This window comes from Muntiacus reevesi, chromosome 3 (assembly GCF_963930625.1).
Source record: "Muntiacus reevesi chromosome 3, mMunRee1.1, whole genome shotgun sequence".
NCBI classification, from domain to species: Eukaryota; Metazoa; Chordata; class Mammalia; order Artiodactyla; family Cervidae; genus Muntiacus; species Muntiacus reevesi.
Window position 1 is genome coordinate 183877662 of NC_089251.1, and position 13323 is coordinate 183890984.

Sequence of the window (13323 nt, forward strand, 5' to 3'; positions counted from 1 at the left end):
GTTTGTTAGTCAACTTCCCATTCTTTTGCCTCTGTGATGCCTCTGGTATTCTCAAGCTGAATAATTCACACGGGTACTAATTTTGTTGCAGTCAGGCATTTCAGCTTCTTTCTTTGCTCTCCTTCCCCACTCCTCCAAGCATGAAACTGGGCAGCTCCTCATTAAAATATGTCATCTTTCACATATAAAATAAGTGTATGTACATATATACATACGTGCGTTTCCTTTTCAAGGACTGGGTAACTCCTCATTTTCTATCAAATAATCCTTCTTTATATACTTGGCTCCCCTAACTAACCTCCACACTTCGAGGTAAGCATCCTTTAATGAACTCCTGCCCACTTCTTCAGGGCTGTCTGAGATCTGCGAGCTCCTAGCCAACAGCGAGACCCCTCTGGGGCTGCCCCTAGCCTGTTGCCCACCCCGCTGAGTGGAGCCACCTGCTGCCTTCCCACCTCCTGACCCGCCACTTCCACCCTCTGGGGGCAGCTCCTCCATGACGAACGGCAGCTGATCTCCACTCGGCTGCGCCTCCTCTCCCCCCGGCTGCGTCTCCAGGTCCTCGTAGTTGCTCTGCTTTCTAGTTTCCAAGAATTTGGCCACACAGTAAATGATGGAGCCCAGGGTGTTCACCACGACGCCGGCAATGAATAGAGAGGTGGGCTCCACATCGCTGAAGGCCACCATACCCACCGTGATGGTAGCGATGCTCTTCACCACCCCCACGAAGCTGGTGGTCACCGCCGAGTTGATGTAGGTGCAGTGCAGCGTGGTGAAGTTCATGGCACAGCCGATCAGGATGCACGCCACGAAGATGGTCACCATGGCCGGGTCCTTCCAGCCGGGGAAGGTCCAGGCGTGGATCGAGTCGGTGCTGGCGAAGGATAAGACGACCAGCAGCGGGGTGGCGGACACGGCGATGACGTACTGCGCGGTGAGCGGCCCGTGCTCCGTGTCTGCGCTCGCCTTCTGGATGAGCACCAAGTAGGCGGCGTGCACCAGCACCGCCAGCACGCCCGTGACGTACCCGATGGGGTCGCCGGTCAGGTCACCGGCTCCTGGAGCGCATCGAGAGAGGTCGGAGGAACGCGGGCAGGAAGGAAACAGAGAAGACACTGGGTTGGCGGGAGTTGGTATCCACTGGGGGCAACGGCGTAGGTTGGAAAGCAGGGTGTGCGCCCTAGCTCTCCCCACGCGTATCGGAAGGAAAAGCCAAGTACAGTCAATTGCCCAGTTCGAGGCAGGAGAGGCGCGCCCTCCCTTCCTTATCCCCGGGGGCGTCCCGTCTGCCTCTCTCCAAGACGGAGGCTCAGGACAGCACCGATGCCCTCGGGGTAGGCGCTGTGGCTTCCCCGAGCGGGCGCGGGTGTCGCCTGGGCACGTGGTACGACTGCCGCCTCCGTGGGGCACCGAAGAGAGAGGGGGACCCCGGCTCGTGGCTTCTCCTCGGGCAGGCTGGGCATGGGGCGGCCCTCGAAAGAAGGTTTCCCGCTCCGCAGGCGCCCATCTCGCTCAGTCCTCCGCGCCCAACCTGCCGGAGTCTCAATCCGCCCACCTCTGCCTAGCGTCCGCAGCCCCCTGCGCGGCGCCGGAGATCCCAAGCTAGCCTCGGGGCTCAAGCTTGGCTCGCAGCGTTCCTCCCCACTCCAGCCCCGCGTGACCCAGGGAAGTTCTCGGCCCCCTCCTTCCGTCTCGGTCTGGGGGCTCTAGCTCCAGGGCGGCTCGCCCACCCCCTCCCGGAGGAAGGAAGAAATAAAGGGGGAAGACGGAAGGGGGAGGGCGAGGAGGGAAGGGCGTGACGGAGCGAGAGAAGGGCGGGGGTCGGAAACCCGGAGTAGTAGTGGGAGTGGGGGCTCTGAAGGAGGAGGCCGGAGCGCAGAGGAAGACTCGGCTGGGTCTCAGGGGTCCCATCTGCTAGCGGAGCCACTGCGTTCCAAGCTCTCTGCCTCAGTCTCCCCATCTGGAAGGGAGAGCTTTGCGCTGAGTGATCCCCGAGGTCTCTGGCTGGTGGGGCGGGGTGGGCCGGGGGTCCGCGCGGGTCCAGCTCACCTGCCAGAGCCGCGCCGCAGGTGGTGATGAGCACGGCCGCGAGCACTCCCGGCGAGGGCGCTCCGTTCTTGAGCACCAGGACGCCGATGAGCATGGTGACCAGGGGCAGGCAGCGCTTGAAGACCACGTACATGGGTAGGCTGAGGCCGCGCAGGGACCACAGCGTGAGGCTGGACTGCAGCGTCGACAGCACGGCGACCCCCGCGAAGGAGCGAGCCAGGTTCAGGCCGAAGGGGGGCACCGCGATGAACCCCAGGCGCCGCAGCAGCTCCAGGCTCAGCGCCGCGGTGGAGCTGGTCAGGCACTGCACCAGGGTCAAGAAGGAGAAGTGGTAGCGGCTGATGAGGAACTTAAGCAGGATGTTGAGGGAGCCGGAGAAGACCCCGTGCGCGATGGCCACCGCGATGCCCAGCACGCGGCCCCGGCGGCACAGCTGCCGCATCGCGCCTGCCCCGCCGCGCCCGGCGGTGGCTAAGCTCCGGGACCGGCGGGAGGAGAGCGCGGAAGAAGGCCGGGATGAGCGGAGCGAGGGCGGCAGGGGCGCCCGCCCAACACCGCGGCCAAGGGCAGGGGGCGCCGGCTCGGCTGCGGAGAGAAGGCAGCTCCAGGCAGGCGTCCTCGCGGCTCGGCGGTTCCGCGTCCGACTGCCCCGCAGCTCCGGGGAGGCAGGGACGGGGGCGGGGGACTCCGAAAAGTGGCAGAGGTGGGGGGGCTGGTCTGAGAGGAGTGGCGGGAATCCTAGCGACAGAGACTTGTAAGTAGGTGACGAGCGGCGATGGGTTGTGTCCCGCGCGGTTTCACCGGCAGGGAGGACGCTCTGCGGCTGGAAACCCTGGCAGCTGCCGCGAGGGGGACCGGACTTGCTCCCCTCGGGCGCCCCAGCACCCGCCCCGGCCGGCTGTCGGGGCGCGGGCCCCGCTTCTGCATTGCCAGCCGCTCGCGCTCGTCCCTCCTTCCCGGATCCGGGCTGGAGGATCGCGGGCACAGCTAAAGATTTTAGAAACAACAGCGTTCCGGGGCCGCGCCGCGTTTATTAGCCGCAACAAGTGACAGCGCTCGCAGCCCCCTTCCCCGCGAGATGCACCGGCTTTTCCACCCACGGTTTCTCCCGGCGCAGCCGCGGGACCCTGTTCAGCTGCCTGCCAGGGAAGGGAGAAACTTTGGTGCCCGCGGGTTGCCGGGCTCCCGGATGCTCGGGTGCCAACGCCCCAACGTTGAAGGAACCCAGAGTCCCCCAAGGACGCCACCGGGGCGTGCTTCACTTAGGGCGCGAGCCGGTCCCTTCCAGTCTCAAGCGACGCGCCTTCCACGGAGGGACCCGGGGTTACGCTCGCGGATAGGAGGGCAGGGATGTTCCGGGGGGGGGGCGCCGTGGCCTCGCGGGGCTGCAAAGCCTGGGGGCGGGGGGCATGGACATCTATTGCAAGCGAGGCAAGGATGTGAAATAAGCCAAAAAGCAGAATCTGAGTCCCAGGAGTGTCTAATGGTTCCGGAGGATCGCCGGTTCCCAGGGGTGAGCCGGGAGCGACTGGAGGCTCTGGGGGGTGCGGGCGTGGAGGCAGGGGAGGGCACAGTCCCGAGGGCGGGAACCCGGGATGAGACTTGATACAGCTTTCTCTGGATCCGCGCAACCGACAGCCGGCCGCTTTGGGAAGCAGGACAACCCCTACCTCCTGGCTCCCCGGCCCAGAAGACGTCCGCCTCCCACGGGACTGGTGGGCTGTTTACTTCTTATTTGGCTCAGAGTAAAAATAATGAAATTCTTAATTTCTGCAGGTGCAACACTTGTGTGTTGCATTGATCTGAATTTCGTTTTCTGTAAAGTAACGTCCGGACCTGTAAACTCAGCATCAGAGGGGTTCGCCCAGCCGAGGTCACCGCTAAGAGTGAGCAGAGTTCGGTTTTCGCGCTACTTAAACATGGCAGGCTTGACCAGGGCTTGCGAGCGAGGAAGAGCGCTCGAGATCGCGGCGCCCTCCCTCTCCTTTCCTTCACTTCTGTTACCCACCAGGATCCCAGTCTTCTAACCACGACAGTGACACACGACACATTCCCCCAGCAATTCTTTTTTGTCCTCCACACTTCCACCGCATCATTTCCAGTCCAGATGTTGAAGTCGCGATTATTATCGGTGCCAGAAGGAAAAGAACCGTTTCCGTCGGGGATAGGTACCGTCAGAGCGATCTTTCATCCTAGCCGGCTCTGTGTGTGCTGGGAGCTCACGTGGGTGGGAGACCTGTCTCTCGCTGGGATGCCCAGGGCCTAGCAGGGCCACCTCCCTGCCCCCCCACAGGTGAGTATTCAAGAAAATGTCTTCAGAATGGCCCCTGTGTCAATTTTCCAGGAACAACACTGGATAGTATTATACTTATAGGCAGTGCTTCCGGTTCCCTGGGCAATTCGTGGGTTTTGGGGGTTTTTTGTGTGTGTTTGTGTACCTATAATCTGTGGTTACACACCATTGGCTATTTCAGGGATTCTGTTCTTCAACTGTTGATGTTATTTCTTTAGAAAATGAGGTTTGAAGCAACAGTTGACATTTATGTGTGTGGTATAAGCCTATATTCAAAGTACACTCATAAAAACTTTGAAAATTAATTTTTTTTAAAGACAGCATCAGCAAATACCACAGTTCTACTTCTGGGGGCTGTTCCAATCAAAGAATGGTGGTTTTAAGCCATATTAAGTGAATATAAAGAATTGTCTGCACAGACCTAGTTTTGGAACGATTCATTTCTGCCAGCAATTATAATTGCTTCCATTTGTGATGCTAACATTAAGTAAAAGATTTGAGGCTGATTCAGCTATCTTACTCTTCTCATTTAGGCAAGAATATTTAGCTTAATTTGAAACCTGCTTTGGCATAGAACAGTACATTTTCTCCACTTTACTGCAGATAATTCTTTTCCATTAGGGCTTTCATTTTTTTAAAAAAGTTAATACCATCTTCCTCACCAGTTACTAGATAAGCTCCTAAAAGAAAAAATGGGAAATCTCCTGAAGAAAAATGGGTGGTGGGTGGGAATAAGAATACCATTCTTAGCAAGGTTAATTGAACATGAATGTCAATCTGAAGGTCAAAAAACTTAGTTGACTTACTGGTATCCAAGGTCTAGGCTCAACCTCCATTTTCTTTGAAGCCAGACAATAAATTTTTACAGCATTAAATAAATCCTTTAGTTCATTTATTCAGTGAATATATCCAGCTAGTGTTTTGTACCAGGCCATCTCTTAGCCACAGAGGATTCAAAAATAAACGCCCATCTTAGTCCTTAAGGGATTCGCAGGAGATAAGGTAACACAATGACACTTATACAACAGTGGGGGCTTGTGCCAGAACCAGGGGAGTGCCAAGGAGGGCAGCAACATCAGCCTGAGAAGTGCATCAGAGAAGGCTTCCTGGAGAAGGAAATAAGGTCTTATTTCATTATTTTAATTGCAAAAATAAGGCATGCTCATTGTACTACGTAAGAGGAAGCTAAAATTTAGAAATAAGCAAACATGCTGTCTTCAATATTTCCCACCCCCAGGCCCACTAGAGAGAGCTGGCTACTATTAAGAGTTTGACATGAACATTTCAGGTTTTCTTGTGCACATATGGATGCATACATAAGCCCTCCTTCAAAAAAAATAAACTTACGCTATCATACACACCTGTCTATAAAAAGCACATTGTGGCAACCAGCCTCTAAGAGAGTCACCAAAGATTGCTGGCTTCCTCATCTTTACAGCCTGTGAGCCCCCTCCCACGTTCTACCATAGGTGGCCTGAGGGATGAAGCAGAAGTGATGGCATCACTCCGGAGATGAGTATGAAAAAGACCGAGGCTTCCACGTTGAATTTTCTTTCTCTTATATCAGTCAGTCTCAGGGAAAGCCAGATGCCACGTTTCAGGGACACTCAGCCAGTGGAGGGTTCTACACGGTCAGTATCCGAAGCCGGCTAACAATCACCTGGGTGACTTTGGAGGCACTATTTACACGGGGAGTTTGTGAGCACGCTGGTGTTCCTGGGGCACAAATCTCTGACAGTGTTGAGGGAAGCAACGCCGCAGAGAGAGGCGAGGGCTAGCCCCAGAGGGCCCTGGCTGCCTGGTTAGTGAGCTTGAACTTTGTCCTGTAGGCAACCCTATAAGCAGAGAAAGGTTCTACACTGAAATTGATGTAATCACATTGCATTTTAGATCAGCCTCCGGCAGCTGTGTTGAGAAGGATGACTCTGAGGGCCCAGAACTCAAAACAGACACATCATTTAGGAAACTGCAGCAATTGTCCAGAGAAAAAGCTAATGAGGGCTTGAACTAGGGCAGTGGTGTTTGGATTGAGAGGAAGAGACAGAACGGAGAAGTATTTAGTGGGTAAAAGGGATAGGACTTAGTGACTTAATTGATGTGTCTTGGAGTGGAGAGGTGGGACTAAGGAAAGGAGCAAGGATGGCATTAGGAGTTTAGCGTGAGCTCCTGGGTGGACTGAACTGACAACAAATGAAAAACGCACGTGCAGGAGGAGCCCATGTAGTGAACAAGATGAATTTGGTTAAATTGGGAGACCCAGGTGGGAAGGCAGGAGATTCAGGAGTAGTCAGTATGGAAGTCAAGAACATATAAGTAGATTAGCTCTTTCAAAAAAGAGGCCTATTAAATAAGAAAGTAATGAGTTCATTTCTGGAAGAGCCAAATTATAGCTAAGATACAGAGAGAGTGCTCACTGCCAAAAGCAGAAGGGACAGCTGACCCTCAGCCTGGGTCTTCCCAGATAAGAGATGCTTTAGGAGGGCCACCCCAGGACCACAGTGTTTCTTAGCTCTTTAGACTTGGAAGCACAATCTTGTCAGTTTAGACTTGGAAGCAATTCTCTTAAGCAGTGATGAGGATCTAGTTACCAGAGAGCCCCACAACTTTAGTGGGCTAATTTCTGTTATTCCGAAGAAAAAGGCCATGTGGCAGGACCAGATCCAGTCACAGCTGATTTCAAATTCCAGCTCCATACTTCCTGGTAATTATGGATCCTGAGCGCCTTCGTTTCCGTGTCTGGAAAATGGGAGGGCTTCCTTGCAGGGATGTCATAAAAATTAAAGGGAATAAGATACAGAAAGCATCTCGTGTGATGCCCAGGTCACAGACGATGCCCAGTGACCCGAGCTCCCCTTTCCTGCAGTCGCTCCTCAGGGCTGTTATCGCTGCAGGCACAGGAGGAACTTGGGAGAGGCAGACGGGGATGAAACTCGAGAACTCAGCCGCCAGGAGACAAATTCTGATTTTCCCAACCTAGAGGGACGGACTGGCTGTCCTCACAGAGTCCAGAGGCAGTTTGGCTTGTGAATTACTAAGAATTCAAAAATCTTGTGCATTCTCTTTCAGGATAGAATTCAGCTCCTTTCCCTCTAGCTTGACAATCCTAGCTCAAGGCACTCACTGAATAAATGTTCCTCCACCCTCCTTCAGATTAACAGACCCCAAGCACCTGAGGTAAGTGTTATGAAGTAGTGTTCTAAACAGCTCTAACATCCCCAAAACAGAGGGGGGAAAAACCGAGAGGGATATTAGTTTTTAAATGACCAGTGTCTGTTTCAAATGATACATGGTAAATTATTTTAATAAAATCTCTTGCATTCTAAAAGGAAAATAAGTCATTTCCTTTCATTGTAAACATGATCTGGGTTAGGTATTTTAGAAGGTCTATTATAAATTCTGCCCATACAGAGAATACCAACTGTGAACCTGCTTTTATTGAGCTGCATACACTTGGTGCAACAGTTTGTCTGTCTTACGGAGGGAAGCAACAGAAAGCAGCTTATGAACGGACCTCATCATCGTGCCGGCTCTAAGCATGTGCTTGAGCACCTTGCACCTTACAAGACAGTCCTGTGAAGCAGTGTCCTCTCTCTGGGGGCCTCTCAAAAACAGTTAGCACTGATGGGTCTAAGAACCAAAAACAGTGAATACTTTCCATGAGACCATTCATTCATTCGACAGGTATTCACTGAACACTTTCTGGGTGCTGGGCGCGGTGCCAGGGCCAAGCCAGAATGAGGTCCTTGCCTCAGGCCCTGGCCACTGCATCCTGTACTTGACCAGACTTTCCATTTATGCTTCCAGTAGCAACTTTCTAAAACGTCTTCTCAGAAAACATATATTTTCAAGTCCACGCTTTGCTCCACTGTATGTTTCCTTTTTTTTAATCTTTGTATCTTGTAAGGTGTCTTGTTTTTCTGCAGAAACCAGGAAATATGTAAATTAGACAATATACATATATTTTATTTTTGTTCTGATAACTACAAGTGTATTTTGCTCTTTACAAATTCTCAAAAACTTGTTAAAAATTTAATGAGAGTTCTTGCCATTTGTAACATTTTTTTAAGTTTATTTATTTTTTAATTGAAGGACAATTGCTTTACAGAATTTTGCTGTTTTCCGTCAAACCTCAACATGAATCAGCCATGTGAAAGTGAAAGTTGCTCAGTCATGTCCAACTCTTTGTGATCCCACGGACTATACAGTCCGTGGGATTCTCCAGGCCAGAATACTGGAGTGGGTAGCCTTTCCCTTCTCCAGGGGATCTTCCCAACCCAGGGATGGAACCCAGGTCTCTCACACTGCAGGCGGATTCTTTACCAGCTGAGCCACTGGAGTCAGTCACAGGCGTACATATATCCCCTCCCTCTGAACAAAGTTGTCTATTCTACTACTTTTTCTTTTTTAACCTAATTTTTTATGGATCATCACACCTTAAGGTTTTTCACGACTTAAGGAGGTAGTGAAGACGGTTTATGGCATTAATTAGGATATTTCATTATTAGTTATGAATTAACTAAGTATTTCATTACTTAGTTTTAAGGTAATTTCCTGAAACCTTGGTAGGACCTAAGACTTTTTGCCCAGTGACCAGTTTTTCAAAAATTTGATTATAGAGAAATAGGAAAAGAGAAAAAAAGGTCATGGGTATAATATCTAAAACTATTTGAATAAAAGTAAAATACATGTAAGTTCTTAACTCTCAGCATCCTTTTTTTAAAAATAATTTTATTCACTTATTTTTGGCTTGCTGGGTCCTTGTTGCTGTGCAGGCTTTGGTCTGAAACTGCAGTGAGGCGGATACTCTCTAGTTGTGTCCAGGTTTTTTAACTGTGGAGGCTTCTCTTGTTGCAGAGCACAGACTCCAGGCATGTGGGATCAGGAGCTGTAGCTCCCGGGATCTAGAGCACAGGCTCAAAAGTTGTGGCACACGGACTTAGTTGCTCTGCGGCATGTGGGGTCTTCCTGGACCCAGGACTGAACCCGAGTCTCCAGCATTGGCAGGCGGATTCTTTACCACTGAGCCACCAGGAAAGCTCCTATGTTCTTCTGTATGATGGACACCAGTCCTTCAGAGACTCTCATTCATTCTGTGTGTCAAGCACGTAGTAGATGCTCAATAAATAATCGTTGAATAAATCTACAGTTCTTTAGAGCCCTGTTACTATAACCATAGATGTATCTATATTATATGGTGTGATATATAGATACACTGTATTAGAAAAAGTAACCTTGGTGGGGGTGTCATAAAATCATAAATGATCAAGAGATGCCATTTATTGTGATTTTTATCAATAGCAGTCATTGTATTTTAAATCAAAAATGACAAATTAAAAGTGAAATATATCACTATCAATATAATCTACAGAGCTCCCATATTTTAATCCATTTTATAATAGGTTATATTTTAATAGATACTACAAGATATACCATACACCATAACTTCAATTATTCTTAAGATTTTTAAGAAATATGGCTTATGTACCAGGCTTTAAATAGTGAGCCAAGGTCTTTATCAGCTGCCTCAAAATTGATTCCAAAATGAATTTGTAAAATTTGAAATATGAATAGCATATAAAAACATAAAATCTATATTATCAATAATTTCCTGCTAAGCAGTTCTTCAGTCAGTCTCCTTGGTTTCTGAATGGAGAAGTTTGTCTCAAGCCAGCATGGTAAGACAAACAGGATCATATATCTTTATTGTTTCATCCCAAGCACAGTCAGCCACCTGGAAAACAAAAAGGAAATGAGAAGAATCAATCCACAAACATTCAAAATTGGGAGAAAAAAGCCTAAGTCACTTGGAGTGTAAGTAGATCATCCACCACAGAACAGATCTTTAAATAGGAGGAACACAGGAACGCGTTTCTGGAAAAAAGTCTATTTCCCCTTTTTAAGATACACTTTGGGGCTTGTTTCCAACTGACTGAAGTTGCCTGTAAGGGTTTCCCACCAGAGCTAACATAATTCCTGAGATCAATGTTGAAAAGGTACATTCCTAAACTGTGAACCAAGATACCATACCAGCTATTATGGGGATAAAAAAGAAGGTAAAGCATAGTGCCTGCCTTCAAAGAATGGCTCATTCAAAACCAAAAGTGGAAAGTGCTCTAATAGACTCTCAGGGAAGCAATTCTTTGAATCTAGCTGGGAAAGTGTCAGAAGATTTCACAAATGCCATTGCATTCACCCTGGCCCTCTTCAGGGGCAGATATGGGGTAGACATAGACATTCAAGTCTAAAAAGTCATATAAAAACATGAAGGGAAGATAGTTCAGGGTGCTCAGGAAATGCGTGTTAAAAAATTGGTAGGTATAGCAATATCTCAGGGTATCAAATCAATCATATTTCTGTATACCAAGAGAAAATTTTTAAACTGCAAGTAAAAAATTCATTTAGAATAGCATCAAATAACAAAATACTTAGAAACACATTTAACAAAAGGTATGCAAAACATCTACCCTAAAACACAGCTGAGAGAAATTAAAGATGGCCCAAATAAATGGAAAAGACACCATGTTCATGGGTTCAATATTTATTAAAAAGTTAATTTTCCCCCTAAATGATCTATAAAAAATTCATAATCTCAGCAAGCTTTTTAATAAAAAATGTAGAAGATGACTTTTAGTTTATGTAGAAAGACAGAGGATCTAGAATAGCCACAACAATTTTGACAAAGAACAGAGTTGTACTGTTTACACTACTGGAGGTGAGACTAATCATAAAACAAAAGCAATCAAGACAGTGCAATACTGTAAGAAGGATATACAAGCAGATCAAAGGAACAGAACACAAGTCTGGAACAGACCCAACACTTGGACAGCTGCTTTTTAACAGATGTTCCAAAACAATCCAGTAGGGAAAGAGAAGTCTTTTCAACAAATGATGCTAAAACTGGATGGCCATATGGAAAAAATAAGAATTAAACCCCAACTTCACACCATAAAACAAAAGTTCATTTAAGATGGATGGATCACGGACTGAAATATAAAAGCTAATGGTATAAAGCTTTTAGAAGAAAACACAGGAGACATGTAGTCTCAATCTGAGGGCAAGCAAATATTTCTTAAACAGGAAGTAATAACCATAAAGATTAGATAATAGACTCAATCAAATAAAACTTTTGATCATCCAAAGACACTCCTAAGAAACTGAATAAGCAAGTGGGAGACAATATTCACAAAACAGACATCTGGCAAAGAACCTGTATCCAGAATATACAAATAGTTACTATAACTCAGTAATAAAGACAACCCAATTAAAAAATGGACAAAAGACTTTGTTAACAGATAAGAATATATAAATGATCAGTAAGCACATTCAATATCGTTAGGCATCACGGAAATGCAAATAAAAACCACAGTGAGATACCATTACATGCGCACAAGAATGGCTAAAGTTAAAGATGTGCTGTGCTGTGCTTGGTCATTCAGTCGTGTCCGATTCTCTGTGACCCCATGCATGGACTGTAGCCCGCCAGGCTCCTCTGTCTATTCAGATTCTCCAGGCAAGAATACTGGAGTGGGTTGCCATGCCCTCCTCCAGGGGATCTTTCCAACCCAGGGATCAAACCCAGGTCTCCCACACTGCAGATGGATTCTTTACCATCTGAGCCACCATGGAAGCCCAACAATACTGGAGTGGGTAGTCTAGCCCTTCTCCAGGGGATCTTCCCGATCCAGGAATCAAAGTGGGGTATCCTGCACTGCAGGCAGATTCTTTACCAGCTGAGCTACCAGGGAAGCCCCAAAAGTAAAGATAGACAACATCAAGTGTTAGAAGGGATGCAGAGGAGCTGTAACTCTCGTGTGTGTTATGTGTGTTAAGCTGCTTCTGTCGTGTCCAACTCTTTGCAACCCCATGGACTGTAGCCCGCCAGGCTCCTCTGCCCATGGGATTCTCCAGGCAAGAATACTGGAGAAGGTTGCCATGCCCTCCTCCAGGGGATCTTCCCAACCCAGGGATGGAACCTGTGTCTCTTATGTCTCCTGCATTGCCACAATGGTTGTTCTTTACCACTAGCGCCACCTGGGAAGCCTGTGCTGGTATAACCACTGTGGAAAACTGGTTGTTTCTTATAAAGTTAAACACACACCGAGTGATTTCACTCCTAGAGGGGCTTCCAACAGAACTGAAAACATGTTTACAAAACAGTGTATACAAGCATGTCCTTAGCAACCTCATTCACAATAGCACACAACTGGAAATGACCATAAGACATACAGAAGAACGGCTGACAAACTGCAGTAAATTCAAATAGAATGCTGCTAAGCAACACAACGGAGGCAACTACTGATGGAGGGGGGAGCAACATGGATGAATCTCACAGACAGTAAGTGGGTGAAAGAAGACAGAAACAAGAGTGCACACAGGAGATGCCATCATGTAAGTTCTAAAACAGGCAAAACTAATCTCAAGCAAAATAAAAATTAAGGAAATGGTTGTTTTGTCTTTTCAACTGGAGGGAGGGATGGGGCTAGGGAGAGTCTGGAAAGGAGAACAAGGAAATCTGAAAGGAAGACGCAATTGTTTTGGATTGCAATGAGATGTAGATTACACAAGTGTATCTGTTTGTCAAAAACCTATATATAAGATTTGTACATTTCATTGTATGAAAATGACACCTAGAAACAGTAAGAATAATAATGATGGTAATAAAAATTGAATGAGGACATGAGTAGAAGAATAAACAAAACAACAATGTTGGTAACTGTCAAATCTGGATAATGGAATTGTATTATCCTATTGTTTACTTTCTATACATTTGAAATTTTCCAGAGTAAGTAAGAGAAGGAAATGAAAAAATGTAGACAGTAACATCAAGGATGAAGCAGCAAGAGATGAATCTGACCAAAGTTATTTGCACTGTATTTCCCGTCCTTTAATGGTTGCAAAGGCTGAAAGTTACACAAGGGAACTCCAAGTCTCGGTCAATCAAATTACCTGGCTGTCACTATAGAATTCAGGAACTGCAGAGA

At 47.9% G+C, this 13323-nt stretch overlaps 2 protein-coding genes across 2 annotated transcripts in view; both read right to left on the reverse strand.

Moving 5' to 3' along the window:
• Positions 1–228: 228 nt before the first annotated feature.
• SLC35D3 (solute carrier family 35 member D3) lies at positions 229–2491 on the reverse strand. Its single transcript, XM_065927972.1, has 2 exons — positions 2050–2491; positions 229–1058 (listed from the first exon to the last, which is right to left on the reverse strand). Exons 1-2 carry the CDS (start codon positions 2489–2491, stop codon positions 229–231), a joined length of 1272 nt encoding a protein of 423 aa, XP_065784044.1.
• A 6273-nt stretch (positions 2492–8764) lies between these two features.
• Positions 8765–13323, reverse strand: part of PEX7 (peroxisomal biogenesis factor 7) — a 76340-nt gene continuing 71781 nt past the window's right edge. Inside the window, exon 10 of the mRNA XM_065931282.1 lies at positions 8765–10073. Coding sequence (XP_065787354.1) covers positions 10005–10073 — 69 coding nt within the window. The 3' untranslated portion in view covers positions 8765–10004. The remainder of the gene's footprint in view (positions 10074–13323) is intronic.